The sequence below is a fragment of the Eptesicus fuscus genome, chromosome 9 (assembly GCF_027574615.1).
Source record: "Eptesicus fuscus isolate TK198812 chromosome 9, DD_ASM_mEF_20220401, whole genome shotgun sequence".
In the NCBI taxonomy this organism is placed as follows: domain Eukaryota; kingdom Metazoa; phylum Chordata; class Mammalia; order Chiroptera; family Vespertilionidae; genus Eptesicus; species Eptesicus fuscus.
Genome location: NC_072481.1, coordinates 70,116,303 through 70,135,286, shown reverse-complemented (window position 1 = coordinate 70,135,286; position 18,984 = coordinate 70,116,303). Strand labels below are relative to the sequence as shown.

The 18,984-nt window shown below is 36.5% G+C and overlaps 1 protein-coding gene across 5 annotated transcripts in view; it reads left to right on the top strand.

The window, feature by feature from the left end:
- Positions 1-18,984, top strand: part of EVI5 (ecotropic viral integration site 5) — a 184,877-nt gene that overhangs the window by 110,259 nt on the left and 55,634 nt on the right. For all 5 annotated transcript variants that reach the window (XM_054721359.1, XM_054721358.1, XM_028129965.2 and 2 more), the window contains 2 exons: positions 5,144-5,290; positions 10,988-11,083. In XM_054721359.1, the coding sequence (XP_054577334.1) occupies positions 5,144-5,290; positions 10,988-11,083 (243 nt within the window). The remainder of the gene's footprint in view (positions 1-5,143; positions 5,291-10,987; positions 11,084-18,984) is intronic.

Sequence of the window (18,984 nt, the reverse complement as noted above, 5' to 3'; positions counted from 1 at the left end):
GTTTTCTGTGTCTTCTTGAGTCTGGTTTGGTAAGATAAAGCAAACTTCTGTAAGACTTCAAGAAAATAAAGAAGACACAAACACTATTAAGAATAAAAAAGGGACATAAATACAGGGTGGGGCAAAAGTAGGTTTATAAATTTGTATGGAAAATAATACAATAATTTGTAAATAATAAGAATAAACTCTTGTGTTGCATACTCACAACTGTAAACCTACCTTTGCCCTACCTGGTATAGATTCAGTGAAAATACTTTTTAAAAAGATTCTCTGAACAACTTTAAGTGATAAACTTGAAATTTTCAAATTTTGATGAAATTAGTCTCTTTTGGGAAATATGAGTTGAGTGGTTTTTACTTTTTCTCTGAGTTTCTTGGACCTGTGGCGTTATGTCTACCATAAAATTTGGAAAATTCTGGGTCATTATTTCTCCAAATATTCTTCTGTTTCATACTGTCTTCTTCTGGGATTTCAGTTACACGTGTTAGATTGTTTAAAGACCAGCAACTCTTTGGATGCTCTCTTCTTTTTCTCTCCATTATTTTGATATTACCTATCTGATCTTGCATGTTTTTCACCTTTCCCTTAGAGCATTTAGCACATTAATCACAGTTATTTTAAATACCCTGTCAGATAATTTTAAAATCTGTGTCATATAAGAAGCTGGTTCTGTTGATTACTTTGTCTCTTGGTAATGTTTTGTTTTTCTTACCTTTTCCTAAGCTTTGTAAATTTTTCTGTTGAAAATTGGATACCTTGTGTAGGACAGTCGACTGAGGTAAATAGTTTTAATGCCTGGCTATACGCACACCTTTCCTTCTGCTGGGACTTTAATGTGGGGGATTTGAGTTAATATAGTTAGAAGCTGGGCTGGGTTTGAGGTTTGTTGTTTCTGTGGTTAACCCTCATTACACCACAGACTTCAAATTCCTCTAACAATATCTTATTTTTAGATTGGGGGCTGGTTTGCCAAAGCATTTTCTCAGTGGCTCTAGGTCTTCCCTTTGCATAGCACCTCAGAGAGGGTCGGTCTCCAGCAGTGTTCCAGTTACCTGTTACAGGAAGTTGGCTGGGCAGAAAACACCTCTGTCCTATTGCTCTGACAAAGTCTCCGCCTTCGGCTGCACTGTCCCTGAACCTGGGGTATTTGGCCTTCTTAAGTACTGCCGGACCCCCAGCTGTAGTCCTAGGCTCAAATATAGTCCTGCCCCTTCCTCAGATATAAAAATTTCCCTAGTGCCCCAAGGAGATTAGTATTCCAAGCAAATTAAACCTCTTATTCCCTAGAGGAGGCAAGCAAGAGTTAGTGCCCCTCCCGTGTTGGCTGCTATTACCCTCCCTCAGGCCTGTACCTTTGACCTCTCTTTCTCAAGATTCTCATCAATCTTTTTTGTGTATACCTGTTGTGGCCCATGAAGAGGTTTGTGAACTTTGCTGCCCCCTTGGGCTCCATACTTGGCCTCCATCAATTTGATACTTATTCTAGTTGAAATATGATTAATAGCTTCTGCCCTTGTCTCTCCTTAGATTTGGGGCTAGTTGGTTGCCCTCTGACCTCACTTCTATGGGTTCAGCAAAAGCCATGAACGTAGAGTTTGACTGGCATTTTTTCTTTTTTTTAATTGAAAGGGTGGGCACAATGCTCTTTCTGACTCTCTAGATTCCTGACCAGAATTCAAAAGTCTTTATTATTATAAATTGGAAATTACTTTGTAATTTTTATGTCTTCCTTTTCTCTGCTTTTTCCTCCTTTATTGCTTTTTATTGGCTTTTGTTTTTCTTTCTCTCTTCTAGTGTGACTTTCATAATTTATTTTATATTAGTGTATATTACTTGAAAAATATTGAAAATGCTTACTTGACTAAACAAAGACTAAAGTTAGTAATTATCTCTGTCTTCCTTCCAAACTGTAGTAAGGGCCTTAGACGAACTTCATGTGCTCTTCCATCTTCAGATCTTACATTTTACTGTTATTGTATATCTTTTTTTAGACATCCAAATTACTAGACGTTATTGTTGTTTTATGGGGTCTGTGCTCATTTGGATTTGTCTACCTATTTTACCATTTTTTTGCTCTCTATTCTTTTATTTAAGTTTCTTTCCAGTTTCACTCATGTAATTATACTCTCACTTTCTGAAAATAAATATGCTTTCTCTCACTCTTGTGTAAAAGTTTAGCTGAGTATACTATTGGAGGATGAAATTTATTTTTTTAAGCACTACATATTTTTCCTGATGATATGTCTGCCAGATATTTCACTTTCCCTCTTCACAGACTCAGATTTTACCTTGATTTGCCTCTTCTTTTCTTTAGCATTCTAAGCTTTGTTACATTCTCTCTTGGTGAGGATTTTATTTGTCCTGTTTGGGACTAGTTGTGTTTCCTAAACTTCATTTGGGTTTATATGTAGTTTTTTTTTTTCAGTTGTAAAAAATTCTCAACTATTATCATCTCTTAGATCAGCAATTTTCAGCTGGTGTGCTGCAAGAATTTTTAAAACATGCAATACCTGACTATTTAGTCATGGTCATTGACCTCTTTTCCCTTAGATCAGGGGTGGGAAACCTTTTTTCTGCCAACAGCCATTTGGATATTTATAATATCATTCGAAGGCCATACAAAATTATCAACTTAAAAATTAGCCTGCTAATGGGAAATATCTGTAAAACTATTAACAATAAAACATATATTTTTAAAAAGCCTGCTATATTTGGCCAAACGTTTAATTAACTCACCCCTAATGACTTGGCAGGGCTAAAGCAAAGGATTCTGCTGGCCTTATATGGCCCGTGGGCCGGTTGTTCCCAACCCTGCCTTAGGTTGTCAAATAAAAAAATGACAACAGCCAACACAACAGTAGCCATCCTATATGAATGAATCAAAATTATATCTATTTTTTTGTCAGATTGGCAAAAATATAATATCTTTTTGGTGTGCCGGGAGAGAAAAAAGGTTGAAAATTGCTGTCTTAGGCCATCATCTCTCACCTCCTTTTTTTTCTTCTCTTTTATCCTGCAACCCCTACTAGGCAGTTTTTGGTGTTTTTTTGTACTTTCTTATTCTCTTTTCTATGTCTGATTTCTGAGACACTAATTGTTTCTTCAATATATTTAATCTAACCTTTAATTGGATTTTTAATATCAGTGGCTATATTAATTTTAGAAATTGTACTTGGTTATTTTTTTAATTTGTCAAATTTTATTGACAGTGACTTGTGCTTTTGCTTTCTTTTTTATGTCCAATAATTTTGAACATAAATTATTTTATATAAAGTCCCTGTGATTTTATGATGTAGAGTTCTCAATAATCTCTTCTTGCTATTTTTTAATCTACTGTTTCTCATTCATAGGCAGTTTTTGGATTTTATGTGTGTTTTGTCATTCTGGGTCATGGAATTGTAATCAGGGTGCAGTTGTAATTGTAATCAGGGAGGAGTTTTATCTGTGGGAATTCTTTGCAGCTTATCTTGAAGGTATGTTCCTCTGAAGTATAGTTATTTGTTTTAATGGTAGAAGGCAAGGCAGTAGAAAGAGGTGGTGGAACATTTTGAATACAATACTGAGAGTTTAACTACAATTTTGTACACAGACAGTATTGGTTGAAAATGAAAAGGAAGAGAGTAATATAGAGGCATTACTTAGAAAGGTGGCATTTCTTCTGTGAGACAGAAAGATAAGTAAAAATGAAGATGAAGAAACCCGGAAGTGGTAAAAAATGTTGGAGCTTAAATCTATTATATAATCTAGATTTTTTTGTTAAAACTAGAGGCAGGGTAGATTTCAGAATAGATACAATAATAGCAACAATTGAGCATTTATTAAGTATCTTAAATTTCAGGCATTGTGTGAGATTCCTTTCATAAACTTTTCTCATATAATTCTCACAACACAGCCTTGAAAGGCAAGTGGTAATATCTATGCTTATACCAGTGTACTGAAATTTGATGAGATTAGATAACTTGACCAAGGCTGAAGAACTGTTAAATGAGGAGCCAGATTTTACTTGTTTTTGGTTATGAAAATTCCTATTGTTGCTTTCAGGCCCCTGAAATATTAGAATATTTTGAGGTTGAATAGAATAATTTGAGGTTGAGAAAATTCAGGCTGGTTTAAGCCTGAATGGAAAAATTATCTCCAGTCAGTTGATTCAAGTTCTGTGGGGTTTTTTTTTAGCATGTCCTATAATTATAATACACAAAGCAGCTAGTGTTTATTGAGTTCTTACTATATATTAAGCTAGTTACATGTATTATCTCAATTCTGAAGAAAACCAAATGAGAAATAGGTAGTATTTTTTAAATTTTTTAAAATTTATTTTAGAGAGAGGAAGGGATAGAAAGAGAGAAAAAGAGAGACAGGAAAATATCGATGTGAGAGAGAAACATCAACCCATTGCCTCCTCAATGTGCTCCAACTAGGGACTGAACCCACAACCTAGGTATCTGCCCTGACTGGGAATCTAACCTGCGACCTCTCGGTGTATGGGATGATGCTCCAACCAACTAAACCACAGAGGCCAGGATGGTAGTATTTTTATATTCCCTTTCAAGTGAGGAAACTGAGACTCAGAAATATTAACTAGTTAGCTTAATCACCAAATAGTAAGCCAGAATTCAAAATCAGTCCATGCTCCATGAAAGTAGGCTGTTCTGTGCATTGGAGGAATGTAGACATGCACATGGAACATTTTGTGACATCAGGTTTACGTCCAGTAAATGGTGATGGCATCTTCAATTGGTCTGTGCTTTATTTGGAGAATTGGAAAGAAGAGCTAAATTCATCCTCATCCTGTATCTACCCACTTTGTACTACATTGCCTATTTCAGAAATTAATACCTTCAAGTTTTGTGTGACCATCCTTATAGTTTATAGGTATTTATTATATAATGGTAAATTGAGCTATAATGGGAGTTTCTAATTATGGACCTTATGTGTTCATTTAGATAACTTGATTTTAAAGCAGTATTATAAATCTTTTACTTTTTTTTAGTTTTTAAGTATTTGTTGAATAAAATCAACCTATAAGTAATATACCAACATTTTTTATAATGTTGTATAAGCATGAAATGGGCAGGTAGAAATTTGTGAGTTTTTTCAGGCCTTTTATCTGTATAATCTGAGTATTTGTATTTTTTATTATTAGAACCAGATCAATAGTAACCATCTTCGAAGAGCAGAACAAGAGGTGATCCGTCTACAGGAGAAGGTGCAGTGTCTTTCTGCGCAGAACAAAGGCCTGCTTACTCAGTTAAGTGAAGCAAAACGCAAACAAGCAGAGATTGAATGCAAGGTAAACATACCAAGTAGCTAGTTGTTTTTGTCAATATAAAAATTCCTTTTTTGTTTTATCTCATTATTGATTACATCATCTTTAAACCAAATAAAGCCATAAGAAACTAGTTTAATTTTCCAGTTTTTCTGAACTTGGTTTGGTGGTTGCTTTCAGACCAGGGCAGGGCATCTTGCTCTGAGGTGGATTTCAGGCAGGAAACCTTGTTTTCAACCACTTGGTTAAGTGCCAGTGCATGAAATTAGTTTACTAAGGGGTTAAAACTGGTATCTGTCTGCAACATTTCTTTTGACCTGTAGCCCTTTAAAACCAAAGCTTTTAAGGTCTCAACCACGAAGATAGTTAATTTATAGAGGTTAGGGCAGCTCTGCCTTGATAGGTACTTTATTAGTGGGCAGTGAATGTATTCACATGTTTTCTGGATAGAGTAGAGAGCAAAAGAGATGGGTGTGTGCCAATGGGTTGGGTAAACTGTGTCCATTTCTCATTATTACTTTAATAAGTTTTTCTATTTTTGTGTGAAGTGTTTGAATTCATAAAGCATGTAAAAGCATTAGAATGCAAGTACGTTTTTTTCCTGAAATAAGTTTATAGTATAGCAGTGGTGAAAGAAAGAGGAGATGGGAAGTGTGTGTGAAATAAAGAGATGACTGTGGTCTAAGCATTAGAATGGATTGCTGAGGACAAGTTATGGGATTTAAAAAACAAACTAGATATCCATCTTTCCATGGTGAGATAGTAGGAATGATGCCCTTTAAAGATTCCAGTCCTATTATTCTATGATAAGAAATAAGACTTTCAATGGCACATATAAAGCTGTAATTCCATCAACTTGTTCTGGTGTCATTAAAAACCAAGAGTGAAGCTTGAGTGGTTTATCAGTGTCACTGAAATCCAGAGATGAAATTACATCCTAATTAATATGCATGGCTGTTACAATTTACACTGACAGAAATCTGTAGGCAGTACTGAAATTTGTACTAATTTCAGAGGAGTCCCTCTTGAAGGATATGACTAGACTAATTTAGAAATAAAATGATGTGGCATGAGTTTATATCAACTTGATTTGCTATACTAATATTTTACTGAGTGTTTATTATGCTATATTGTCTCTGCTGACTCATTTTTATTAAAGAACTAAATGTAATGTTTTTAATTATTGCTGTAAGTTTTTGTTAAAGCATGTTGATAACACTGTTAATTGGATTTAATATTGCTCCTCAAATGCCTTACCACCTTTTAATCAAAGGAAAGTGTTCTTTGGAAATAAATATTTGGGGAGTTTGCTGATGAATATAATTTTCTTTGAATTTATCTAAGCAATAGGCTCAGATTTGGAATTTTAGAGAATTTAAGAACTCTTTTGAGATTTAAAAAATTTTTAATTGTTCATTAATACCTCTGTGAAGTATGTATGTTACAGATGCTGACTCTGATATTTCCTCTGCGTTTAAGCTGTATATTGATTTATTTAATCTTTTATAATGCCTTTTGCCTATTTCAAGAATGTTATTTGTCTCTAGCACCTAGTACATTCTGATTAAGTGTATTTTACCTTGTTATGTTGGAACAATTCAGGAACAAACCTATCTTTCAAGGAAGCCTGTCCTTCAATTATATAAATCTGATTCATTTTCATTTAGTTTTATATAATTATAGCTTATTATTTGTTGATAAACAATAGTAAAGTTAATTTAATTTTTATTTAAAATGTCAGGATGCTATTTTAATATTAATATTAATATTATTTTCCCTCTGTAACTGAATTTGAATGTTCCCAATTTAAGATGAGATAGCACAAGTTTGTGATCCCCAATATGAAAATCTCGATCACTATAAAACCCAAAGGTTTTTTTTCATAAATTTTACACAAATTCATTTGGAAGCAAGACCTGATTTGAGTTGAAATATGGTCATTTATCATTTGTACTTATCCCAGTTGGTGTGGGTATTTGTACTTCACTGTCTCATTGTGTTGAGCACTGAGTATACTGTTTCATATGGATACCGCCTCAGCTCCTACTGGATAATACTGGTTTATACACCTATTACTTTTGTAAAATCTGAAAAAATCTGAAATTTCATAGCACACCTTGTCCCTAAGAGTTCAGTAATGGGATTGTGGGATTTTCTACATAAATAAGAATTTGAAGATTATAGGAAGATTTTAGGTTCTCTAGTTCTACATATATTGACAAAACATATATTAATGTATATACAAACTTGTAAAATTGTGTAATAAATAATGTTAAGTAAGGAAAGTCAGTCAAGGTATTTTACTATGATTATAATACTAATATTATAACACCCCTTCTATCTCATTCTCGTCCTGACCCTACCACATACCTCTTCTTTCATTCCCCGCCCCCCCAGGTTTATTATTATAAGTCCTTTTAGAGTTTCTTTTAGGCAGATACTGTGAAGTAAATGTTCATACTTTTTCTTGTCCTCACTCTTTCACATGAAAGTTAGCATACTATATATTCTGCTTTTGCTTTTTTTTCTGTTCATATGTTTTCTAGAGTTTTAAATACCAGTTCCTGAAGAGTCTTCTCATTATTGATGGGCACAAGGGTTGTTCCCAGTGTTTTACTACTATAAACAGAGTACCAGGTGTACCGGTTAATCATGCACATTTTTTTCAATAGATGGAGTTACACATATGTTGATATATATGCAATTTGATATGTATGCTATTTTGTTGTATTGACAGCAAGCTTCAAAACTTCATATGTCAAATTTTCTGAAGGTGTTAACATCATAGATATTTTTATGCTTAAAAATGTCGAATTTCATGCCAAAAATAAGAGCATTTGCGGGAAGTTTTAATTCATTATTTTGAAGAAAAGTGCTGCTGAAAGTTATCGTATACTTTGGGAAGCTGATGGTGAACATACTTCATCTCAAGATACTTGTGAACGCTGGTTTAAATGCTTTAAAAGTGACGATTTCGGTGTGAAAGACAAATAACGTCCAGGTCAACCGAAAAAGTTTGAAGACCAACAATTACAAGCATTATTGGGTGAAGATGCATGTCAAACTCAAAAACAACTTGCAGAAAGATTAAACATTGCTCAGCAAACAATTTTCGATCATTTACAAGCAATGGGAAAGATTTTAAAGGAAGGAAAATGGGTGCCACATCAACTGAACGAAAGACAAATGGAAAACCGAAAAGTCATCAGTAAAATGTTGCTTCAATGGCACGAAAGAAAGTCTTTTTTGCATCGAATTGTGACTGACGATGAAAAGTGGATTTATTTTGAGAATCCTAAACGCACAAAATCATGGGTTGATCCAGGTCAACCATCAACATTGACTGCAAGGCCAAATTGCTTTGGAAAGAAGACAATGCTTTGCGTTTGGTGGGATCAGGAAGGTGTGGTGGTATATTATGAGCTTCTAAAACCAGGTGAAACCTTTAATACTGATTGCTACTGACAACAAATAATCAATTTGAACCATGCTTTGATCGTGAAACGATCAGAATATGCCAGAAGACACGGCAAAGTAATTTTGCTTCATGATGACGCACCATCACACACTGCAAACCCAGTTAAAGACACATTAAAAAATCTTGCCTGGGAAGTATTAACCAACCCACTGTATTCACCAGACCTTGCTCCTTTAAAATACCACTTGTTTCGATCAATGGCACACGCATTTTCTGAGCAGCACTTCAAAACATATGAAGAAGTGGAAAATTGGGTCTCTGAGTGGTTTGCCTCAAAACAAGAAAAGTTCTATTGGGACAGTATCCACAAATTACCTAAAGATGGGGGAAATGTGTAGCTAGCAATGGACATTACTTTGAATAAACCACTTTTGATGTTTCTCTTGAAATTATCATGTTTTCTTTGATTACAAAATCTGCATTATTAACCAGTACACCTGGTATAGTGAATAACCTTGTAACATACATAATTTCAGATGTATAGAAATGTATCTACACATCCTTATAGGATAAATTCCTGTAAATGTTATTGTTTGGTGAATGGGTAAATGCATTTGTTCTTTTCATAGATTTTGTCAAAGTACCCTCATTTTGTACTTTGACCAGCAGGGCATTATGGTACCTGTTTCTTCGTCATGTTACTTACAAAGTGTCTAGGCAAATATTTTCTTTTTAAATAGATGTAATTTACATATTCTAGGACAGTGATTCTCAAATTGGTTTGTGAGGAGGTGAGATTATGAGGCTTCAAAGAATGATGGCATCTACTTATGTATTTGAGAATTCAGTCAAATATTTGGCTGTCTTCTGTCAGTTACTCTTATAGGCACTGAGGATACAGTGAAGAAGGTGGGCATAATGTTTAGTGAGATAATAAGTAAAAATTGGTAAGATCATTACTAATGATATACACTGGACTGGGAGTTAAGAGGAAGTGGTCATTAAGATGCAGTGCTAGAAGGTGGTATGAGAAGTGGGACCTAAAGAGTAGGAAAGAATCAGTCTTGTGAAGAGCCAGCACAAGATCCCTGCATGAATAGGGTCACAGAGTTCAAAAGCAGGAAAGAACTTGGTTGCTGAGTCTTGTACATAATGAAAAGCTTAATGAGATGAAGCCAGGGAGATAGGCTGTGACTCTACTTCTCACATGTAAATTTTTATACTCATGGCAATGAGTTTGGGTTTTGCTCTGTGGGAGGCTAGTGAAACATTTTAAGTAGGAAAGCAATATATGATATGTTTTCTGTTTTGCTGTATTTGCTTCAGATTTTTTTACTTTTTAAAAAAAGTCTTAAAAAAAGTGTTTATTGACTTAAGAGTGAGAGAAACAACATAAGAGAGAATCATTGATTGGCTGTCTCCTGCACACCCCATACTGGGGATCATGCCCAAAATCCAGACTTGTGCCCTGACCTTCTAGTTCATGGGTCAGTGCTCAACCACTGAGCCACACTGGCTGAGATATTTTTACTCTTGATTTTAAAATAATTTTATGTTTAAAGAAACGTGGCAAAGATAGTGTGGAGAATTTTCATAGACCCTTTAATCAGCTTGTCCTGATGTTAACATCTTACATAACCATGGTACATTTATTGATACTAAGAAATGAAAGTTGATACAATGTTAGTCCTAGACTACAGATTTTATCAGATTTTCCCATCATGTCTCAGTTTCCTCTAATCTGTGACAGCACGGATATTGTAGAATATGGTTTTAGAGTTTTTTCTTTGTGACATTTTGAAGCGGTGGGGTAAATATTATGCAGAATTGTGATACAATCTAATTTTTATTATTTGTAGTACAATGTAAATATTTATTAACACTTATTCTTCAGAAAGAATATAATTTTTAAAACGTTATATACTAACATTGTTAGTATTCATATCTTTGTTATTCTGTTGTTCTGGTTAAGGGTTTGAAAGTTCTTAATAATTGTTCTTTCATAAAAAACTTTCAGTCACCAATAATTTTAATAAATTTAATTATGTTAAATTTTAATTTAAATATTTTGAGCAATATTAATTTATATGAATGATATTTCTTAATATTTAAAGATGGGATGCTATTCTATATATTCATTTCATATCAAGTTTAGGAGATAATGGCTTTTTCTCATTTGATGGGCTTATTTGTTATTTTCTAAATTTTAAGATAGGTTACAGTGTTTCTGTTTCCGTATTAATTTATCTTTAGCTTGGTTAATTATATGGTTTATTATTGGCTTGTTGTGTTTGTCACCCTAGAACAAGGAAGAGGTGATGGCCGTGAGACTGCGGGAAGCAGATAGCATAGCTGCTGTGGCTGAACTTCAGCAGCACATTGCTGAGCTTGAAATCCAGGTACCATATGGACATCATAAAATACACATACAAACAGTGCAATCATTCTCTCTCCCTCTGTGCCTGAGCAATTATATCTTCATCCTAAAAATGACTGTGATTCTGTTTTCAGCACTTACTCATTTCTAAGTCCATTCTTTTTATTGTTGTATGTGTATAGTTCTGTGACATTAAGTACATTCACATTGTTGTGCAGCTAATCTCCAGAACTCTTCATCTTGCAAACCTAAAACTCTATACCTATTAAACAACTCCCCATTCTCCTCTTTCCCAACCCTTGGGAACCACACATTCTACTTTCTGTCTCTGAATTTGACTATTTTAGGTACCTCATATAAATATAGTCATGCAGTGTTTCTTTTTGTGACTGGCTTATTGCACTAAGCATAATGTTATTAAGGTTGATCCATGTTGTGGTATGTGTCAGAATTTCATTTTTAAGGCTGAATAATATTCCATTGTGTGTGTGTGCCACATTTTGTTTATCCATTGATGAATACTTGAGTTGCTTCCAGATTTTGGCTATTGTGAATAATGCTGCTATGAACCTGGTGAACAAATATCTGTTAGAGTCCTTCCTTTCAATTCCACCTGTAAGTGGAATTGCTGGATCCTGTGGCAATTCTGTGTTTAAGTTTTGAGAAGTTGTTACATTATTTTTCACAGCAGCTGCAGCATTTTACATTCCCACCAGCAATGTACAAGGGTCTTGATTTCCTCACATCCTCACCAACATGTAATAATTTTGTTTTCTTTTTTCAATACCAGCCATCCTAATGAGTGTGTCTGGTATCTCACTGTGGTTTTAATTCGCATTTCCTTAATGATTATTAATATTGAGCATCTTTCATGTGCTTATTTGTCTTTTGTGTATCTTCTTTAGAGAAGTGTCTATTCATGTCTTTGCCCATCTTTTAATGAGGTTGTTCTTGTGTTTTAGAAGTTCCTTATAGTGTCAATCCCTTATCAGATATGTGGTTTACAAACATTTTCTCCCATATCATGGGTTGCCTTTTCACACTTATTTTCCTTTGATGTACAAAAGTTTTTTGTGGTTTTTTTTTGAAGTCCAGCTTACGGGGTTTTCTTTTGTTGCCTGTGCTCCAAGTCCATTTTTGAATGATAATGATCACATTTCTATATTGTCAAAGCTGTTTTCAAAAGAAAATTCAAAGCTTTAAAAATAACTGTTTTGTTATTTCTTCTTATACAATACTAGAGGCCTGGTGCATGAATTTGTGCACGGGTAGGGTCTGTACAGCCCACCCTGATTGGGGCCGATTGGTTCTGGCTGACTGTGGGGAGGGACCATGGGTGGGACCAGCCATGGGGGAAGGGCCACTGCTGGTTGGTGGGCCGGCCCCATCCCCTTGTCGAACTCCCAGTGGAGGGGATAATTTGCATATTAGCCTTTTATTACATAGGACTAGAGGCCCAGTGCACGAGATTCGTGCACTGGGGAGAGGGGAGGGCCCTCAGCCCGGCCTGAGCCCTCTTGCAGTCTGGAACCCTCGGGGGATGTCCGACATCCCTCTCTCAGTCCGGACTCTTGCAGTCCGGGACCCCTCGCTCCTTACCGCCCGCCTGTAGCGGAGGCGGGAGAGGCTCCAGCCACCGCCGCTGCACTTGCCAGCCGTGAGCCTGGCTTCTAGCTGAGCTGTGCTCCTCCTGTGCAAGTGCACTTGCCACCAGGGGACAGCTCCTGCATTGAGTGTCTGCCCCTTGGTGGTCAGTGCACATCATAGCGACCAGTCATTCTGCCATTCAGTCGATTTGCATATTATGCTTTTATTATATAGGATAAGGCCGTGGTCGGCAAACTGCGGCTCATGAGCCACATGCGGCTCTTTGGCCCCTTGAGTGTGGCTCTTCCACAAAATACCACGGCCTGGGCGAGTCTATATTGAAGAAGTGGCATTAGAAGAAGTTTAAGTTTAAAAAATTTGGCTCTCAAAAGAAATTTCAATCGTTGTACTGTTGATATTTGGCTCTATTGACTAATGAGTTTGCCGACCACTGGGATAAGGTAATACGTACATTTCCAATATAGGCAAAGTATTATGTTTAAAATCTTATTTCTCTCACAGTTTTTTATTTTGGTCTGTTCCAGGCTATAAATACAATTTTCTCTGCAAATCTAGAATTTTCTTCCCACCTGAAAAATAATTTTGTCCTTAAATTTCACTTGAAATTCAGTTAATTTCTGCCCTAGCCAGTTTGGCTTAGTGGATAGACCATCAGCTGCAGACCAAAGGGTCCCGGGTTCAATTCTGGTCAAGGGCATGTACCTTGATTGCAGGCTCCTCCCTGGCCCAGACCCTGATTGGGACATGTAGGATGCAACCAATTGATGTGTTCTAAGACTTACATATTATAACCTCATCTTTTGATCTGGGTCAAAAGTAATCACAACACATTATGATTTGTATAAGTTTATTAAAAGGTATTTTTTATGTCCTGTTGATATTACCCATAAAGTAGCACATATTCAGAAAAACTTAAGGCATGCATAATATATTTATAATCAGCTATTTACGTTGCTATCATATGCAATTCTAGTTTAATATGTACTTTTCTAACATCAAGAAAATTATAAAATTTTTATACATCAGTCACAAAATAGCAAGATTTAAATCACTCTTTTTATTGATTCTGAATTACTTATTAAAATGAAGAACTTGGTATAATGCATGTTTTATTTAAAATGAAATATAACATTTCATTTTTGAAAAATATAAACGAAAATGCATGAAATTTTTACTATCCATAGCAGTATGTTAGCACCAAATGGCACTTGATTAAGTGATCACTGGAATTCTGATTGCCAAATTCATTGGTATTTTTTCAGTGTTTATCTTGCTTGATCATATCTCATTTGTCATTGTTGACCTCTCATCCTCTTTACATTGTCTCCTCCCTTGGCTTTCCTAACAACACTCACTTTTGACTTTCTTCATTCTTTCTAAACTGTTGTTTTCAGTCTTCTCTATCAGTTCTGAATCTTTGTATTCTTCCAAAATCCGAGTTTTGGGTGTTTTAAAAACTGTATTCAAATGAAAAGTCTCACCTACATGGCTTCCGGAGCAATCTTTACAAGTGATTCCTAATATATGTCCATCCCTAGCATGTGCTACTTTATGAGGGATATTATCAACAGAACATAAAGGATACCTTTTTATAAACTTACTAGAGGCTCATTGCAGGAAGATTCCTGCAAGAATAGGGCTTCCTCGGGCCTATTCCTGCAAGAATAGGGCTTCCTGCGGCTGTCTCTGCCGCCCTGCCTGCTTCCCTCCCTTATCCGCCGCCCCGCTTGCTTCTCCACAGCTTCACTCCCTTCTGCAGCACTTGGCTTCCTTCTACTCAGTCTTTAGTCTTTGCTCTGTGTCTGGATATGCAAATTAACTGCCATATTGATTGGGTTAATTTGCATACTCGCTCCTGATTGGCTTGTGGGCGTAGTGGAGGCACGGTCAATTTGCATGTTTCTCTTTTATTAGATAGGATATAAATCGAAACATGTTGTGATTACTTTTGACCAATAATAGTTAAACCTTTTAAAAATTATTAGCACAATAATACAGAGTTCATAAAGAAAAATTATAATCCTACTAGAGTCCCGGCGCACAAAATTATAAACTGATGGCCTGTGATCAGGGCCATCTTCCTTGGCTGCCGGCAGCCGGCCCAGCCACCCACCACCACCCAACCCCAGTTCCCTGTTCGCCATTGGGCAATTGGAGCCTGCCAGCCGGGGGGAGGGACTGAGAGGTCGGCCATTCCTGCCCACTCACCGGCCCCACCCCTGTTGCACGTCATCCTCTGTGTGTGGAGTGACTGGTGGGTCTAGGGCCTTGGCTTGGCGCTACCCACATCCTCCACTACCCACCCTCAGTTCCCCGTTTGCCGCCTGGCATTAGGAGCCTGCCGGCCAGGGGGAGGGACCAAGAGATTGGCCGTTCCCGCCCACTCACCAGCCCCAACCCCGTTGCATGTCATCCTCTGTGTGTGGGGCGACCGGCGGGGCAAGGGCCTTGGCCTGGCACCGCCCGAGTCCCCCACCACCCACTCCTGGTTACCTGTTTGCCATCTGACAATCAGAGCCTGCCGGCCGGGAGGAAAGACCAAGAGGTGGTCAATGTGCCTCATAGCAATTGGTCGAGCAGTCGTTCTGGTCGTTTCACCATTCGGTCGATTTGTATATTACTCATATATATATATATATATATATATATATATATACACATATATATATATATATATATATATATATATATATATATATATATAATAAATACCTAATATGCTAAGTGTCCCATCGGCCGTTCAACCAATCAAAGTGTAATATGCTAATGATATGCTAAGGCCACTCAACTGCTTGCTATGATGTGCACTGACCACCAGGGGTCAGACAGTCAGCTGGTTGACCAGTCGCTATGACGTGCACTGACCACCAGGGGACGGACGCTCTGACCAATAGGTTAACTTGCTCCTGGAGTCTGGCCGATCAGGACTGAGTGAGACAGGCCAGACACGCCCTGGAGCCCTCCCACTCTCCCTCCCCAGCTGGCCAACCTCCCACTTACCTCTCTGGCTCCGATCATGCACCGGGAGGGGACGTCCCTGGGCCTGGCCTGTACCCTCTTGCAATCCAGGACCCCTCGGGGGATGTCAGAGAGCCGGTTTCAGCCTGATCCCGCAGGCCAGGCCAAGGGACCCCACTGGTACATGAATATGTGCACTGGGCCTCTAGTATGTATATAAAAACTTTATTCATATGATCACTATAGAAAATATTGCCTTTACCCCATAGTCTACCCAATCACAACCTGTTCCCTTATCATGAATTTTATGGTAATCCTAAAATTTATGGTGATTACCATAGAACTCCTTATAGTTGTGTCATCTTTGTATGCATCTCGGATCCACACAGTTTAGTTTTTCCTGTTTCTGAATTTTGTATAGTCATTAAATATTTTCATTTTTGTCTCTTATTCCTTGTTCAACATTGAGTCATCATTTTTATTGTCATACATATTCTATTTTATGAATATATCACAATGTATTTGTCCATTCTAATATTAGTGGTCATTTAGGACTTTCCAGATTGGCACTATTCTGAACAGTGCTGTGATTATGAGCAATCCTGTGCACTATACTAACCACCTGTACACGAGTTCCTCCAGCATGTATACCAAGGTGCGGAATGGCTGGGTCAGAGGGCATGCAGATATTCAACTTTATTTTCTAAAATGCACCAGATTAGACTCCCAACAGAATCATATGAAAGTTCTTGTTGTTCCATATCCTCCCCCAATACTTGGTAGTGTCAGATGTTTCAATTTCTGCCAGTTTGGTGGGTATGCAGTGATATTTCATCATGGTTTTAATTTCCATTGACCTGGTACTAACAGTTTTGGCCATTTGAATTTCCTCTTTTGTCAAGTACCTGTTAGTCTTTTGTATATATTTTTCTGTTGGGTTGTCTTTTTCTCATGGATTTCTAGTTCTTAATTGAGGTTATATTTTGCAAATTTGTACTCTCTTACTCTACAACTTGTCTTTTGTTGTTAGTGTTTTTAAATTTATTGTGTCTTTTAATGAATAGACCAATAGTCATTGTTGCTGTTGTTGTTTTTTAATATGTTTTTAGGGAGAGGAGGGGAGACGAGGGAAGAGGAGGGGAAAGGAGGAGAAGGGAGAGGAAGGGAGGGGAGGGGAGGGGAGAGAGAGAAAGAGAAACACCAATGATGAGAGAGAATCATTGATGGCTGCCCTGACCAGGAATCGAACTGTGACCTCCTGGTTAATGGGTGGATGCTCAACCACTGAGCCACACCAGCCAGGCTATAGACCAATAGTTTTAATGGATAATGGACAGCTCCATCTGGAAATTGTAGACACTTGAAATTCACCATGTTTAAAATCAAATGTATTCCTATTTCCAACTAAAATTGTTTTCTTCTTTTGTTTCTCAAGGCTTGATCAGTGGGATCATGTATTATTGAATTATTCAACTTAATAGGAATTTCACTTATGCTTTTCTTATCCTCTACCATATATACCAGGGCTGTTATATAGAGTGTGCAAATTTTCAACTTTACCTGATAATACCCAATTATTTTACCAAGTGCTTGTGCTAGTTAACATTTTTATCAATACTTGACCCCCTCACCTACTCTAGTAGATTTGCCTTCAAATAAAATTTTTGAAGAGAATGCAGAGCCCTCCTGTTGCTCATAGGGAAGGACACACCACTTAAAAAAAAAAAATCTCACCCAAGGATATGTTTATTGACGAGAGAGAGAGAGAGAGAGAGAGAGAGAGAGAGAGAGAGAGAGAGAGAGAGAGAGAGAAAGAAAGTAAACATCAGTGTGAGAAAAACATTGATCAGTTGCCTCTCATATGCACACCAACTGGGGATCGAACCCGAAACCTAGGTATGTGCCCTGACCAGAAATAGAACCCAAAACCTTTTGGTGTACAGGGTGATGTTCCAACCATCTGAGCCACCCAGCCAAAGCTTTAAAAAATCTTAATAAGTCATACAGATTAAAGTGTCTTGCCCAACTGTTCAGTTCCTTCAAAAGAGAAAAGACCTGAGTAAATGTAAAACTAAATCAAAGGTAATTTTAATGATTTCAGAAACATTTAAAAAATCTTCCTTAGCCTTTCTATATCCTCTGCCATTCTCTTAATTCATCTGCCCTTCACACTGACTAGTAACTTCCTGTCCAGTTTCCTTTTCTCCACCCTCTGCTCTTTCACAAAACTACCAGTTATCTTTCTAAAACATAAAACTTTTATTGACTGCCTTTTACCTACCAAATCACATCAAAGCTCCTCAGCATAAAATGCTTACCTTTTCATTATTAACCAACCTGCATTTCTAGCTTCATCTCTCACCATTACCTCCCCATCCTTCCTCCCCACCCCCTACACACATATACTCTCTTTTCAAAATTTCACATTCCTTCAGAATTCTGTACCATTCTACACATACTTTTATCAGTAGGTCACTACTTGTTAGGAAGGATTAAGTGAATTCAGACTCAGCCTAAATGCATTTATTATTATACAGAAGAAATTACTGAGCCTGGGCCCTTCTTTGAAATGTCATCGGGAGAGAATTTAAATCTCTGAAAATTCAGGTATATTTATTGTTGGTGTTAATGGCTTTAATTACATGTAGATAATGGCAATTATCTTTTAGAGGAGAAAAATTGCTATCTCTTTGTAAATTGCTGTGTTTTTCTGTGCCCCCTAGTCGTCTGCTTTTGAGGTACTTTTGCTTACTGAATTTTCCTTGGTTAGCTTGCTATTAACACACTTAGTAAATGTGTTTTCAGTAAACATCTTAATGATTCAACTTTTACTCATTTATTTACTTACTACATGCAGATTAAGACCCATAAATAGAGCTTTTGTTAAAACATGAAACTCCTTTTTCAGTTCCAAGAATAATACATTTTAGGTTCTTCTTAGTCAAGGAAATATCTTAGATTACTTTCAAGTTCCACTAGGGGGAGAACTCCACTTAGTCAAACATTTTTATACTTCAAATCTCTTCAGACCAACTCTTTCAATTACTGTTACTCTTTTATGAATAAAATGTTTCAAACTCTTCACTTAGTAAATTACATTATTATATAAGCTGTTATTTAGTATAATCAAAGACTGCTTTTTAATGTAGTTATGAAAATTATACTTTTGTAAATGTCATATTTAGGTGAGAAAATACATTAGATAAAGAAATACTTATTTTTGTAAATACTACCATTATATAGTAGATATACTTATGAAGCTGAAATTTATTAAATTTATTTTAAAAGATTCTTTAGTCAACTTGACACTTTTATGATTTAAAATTCATAATCTCCCACATATAATTGTTCTGAGAT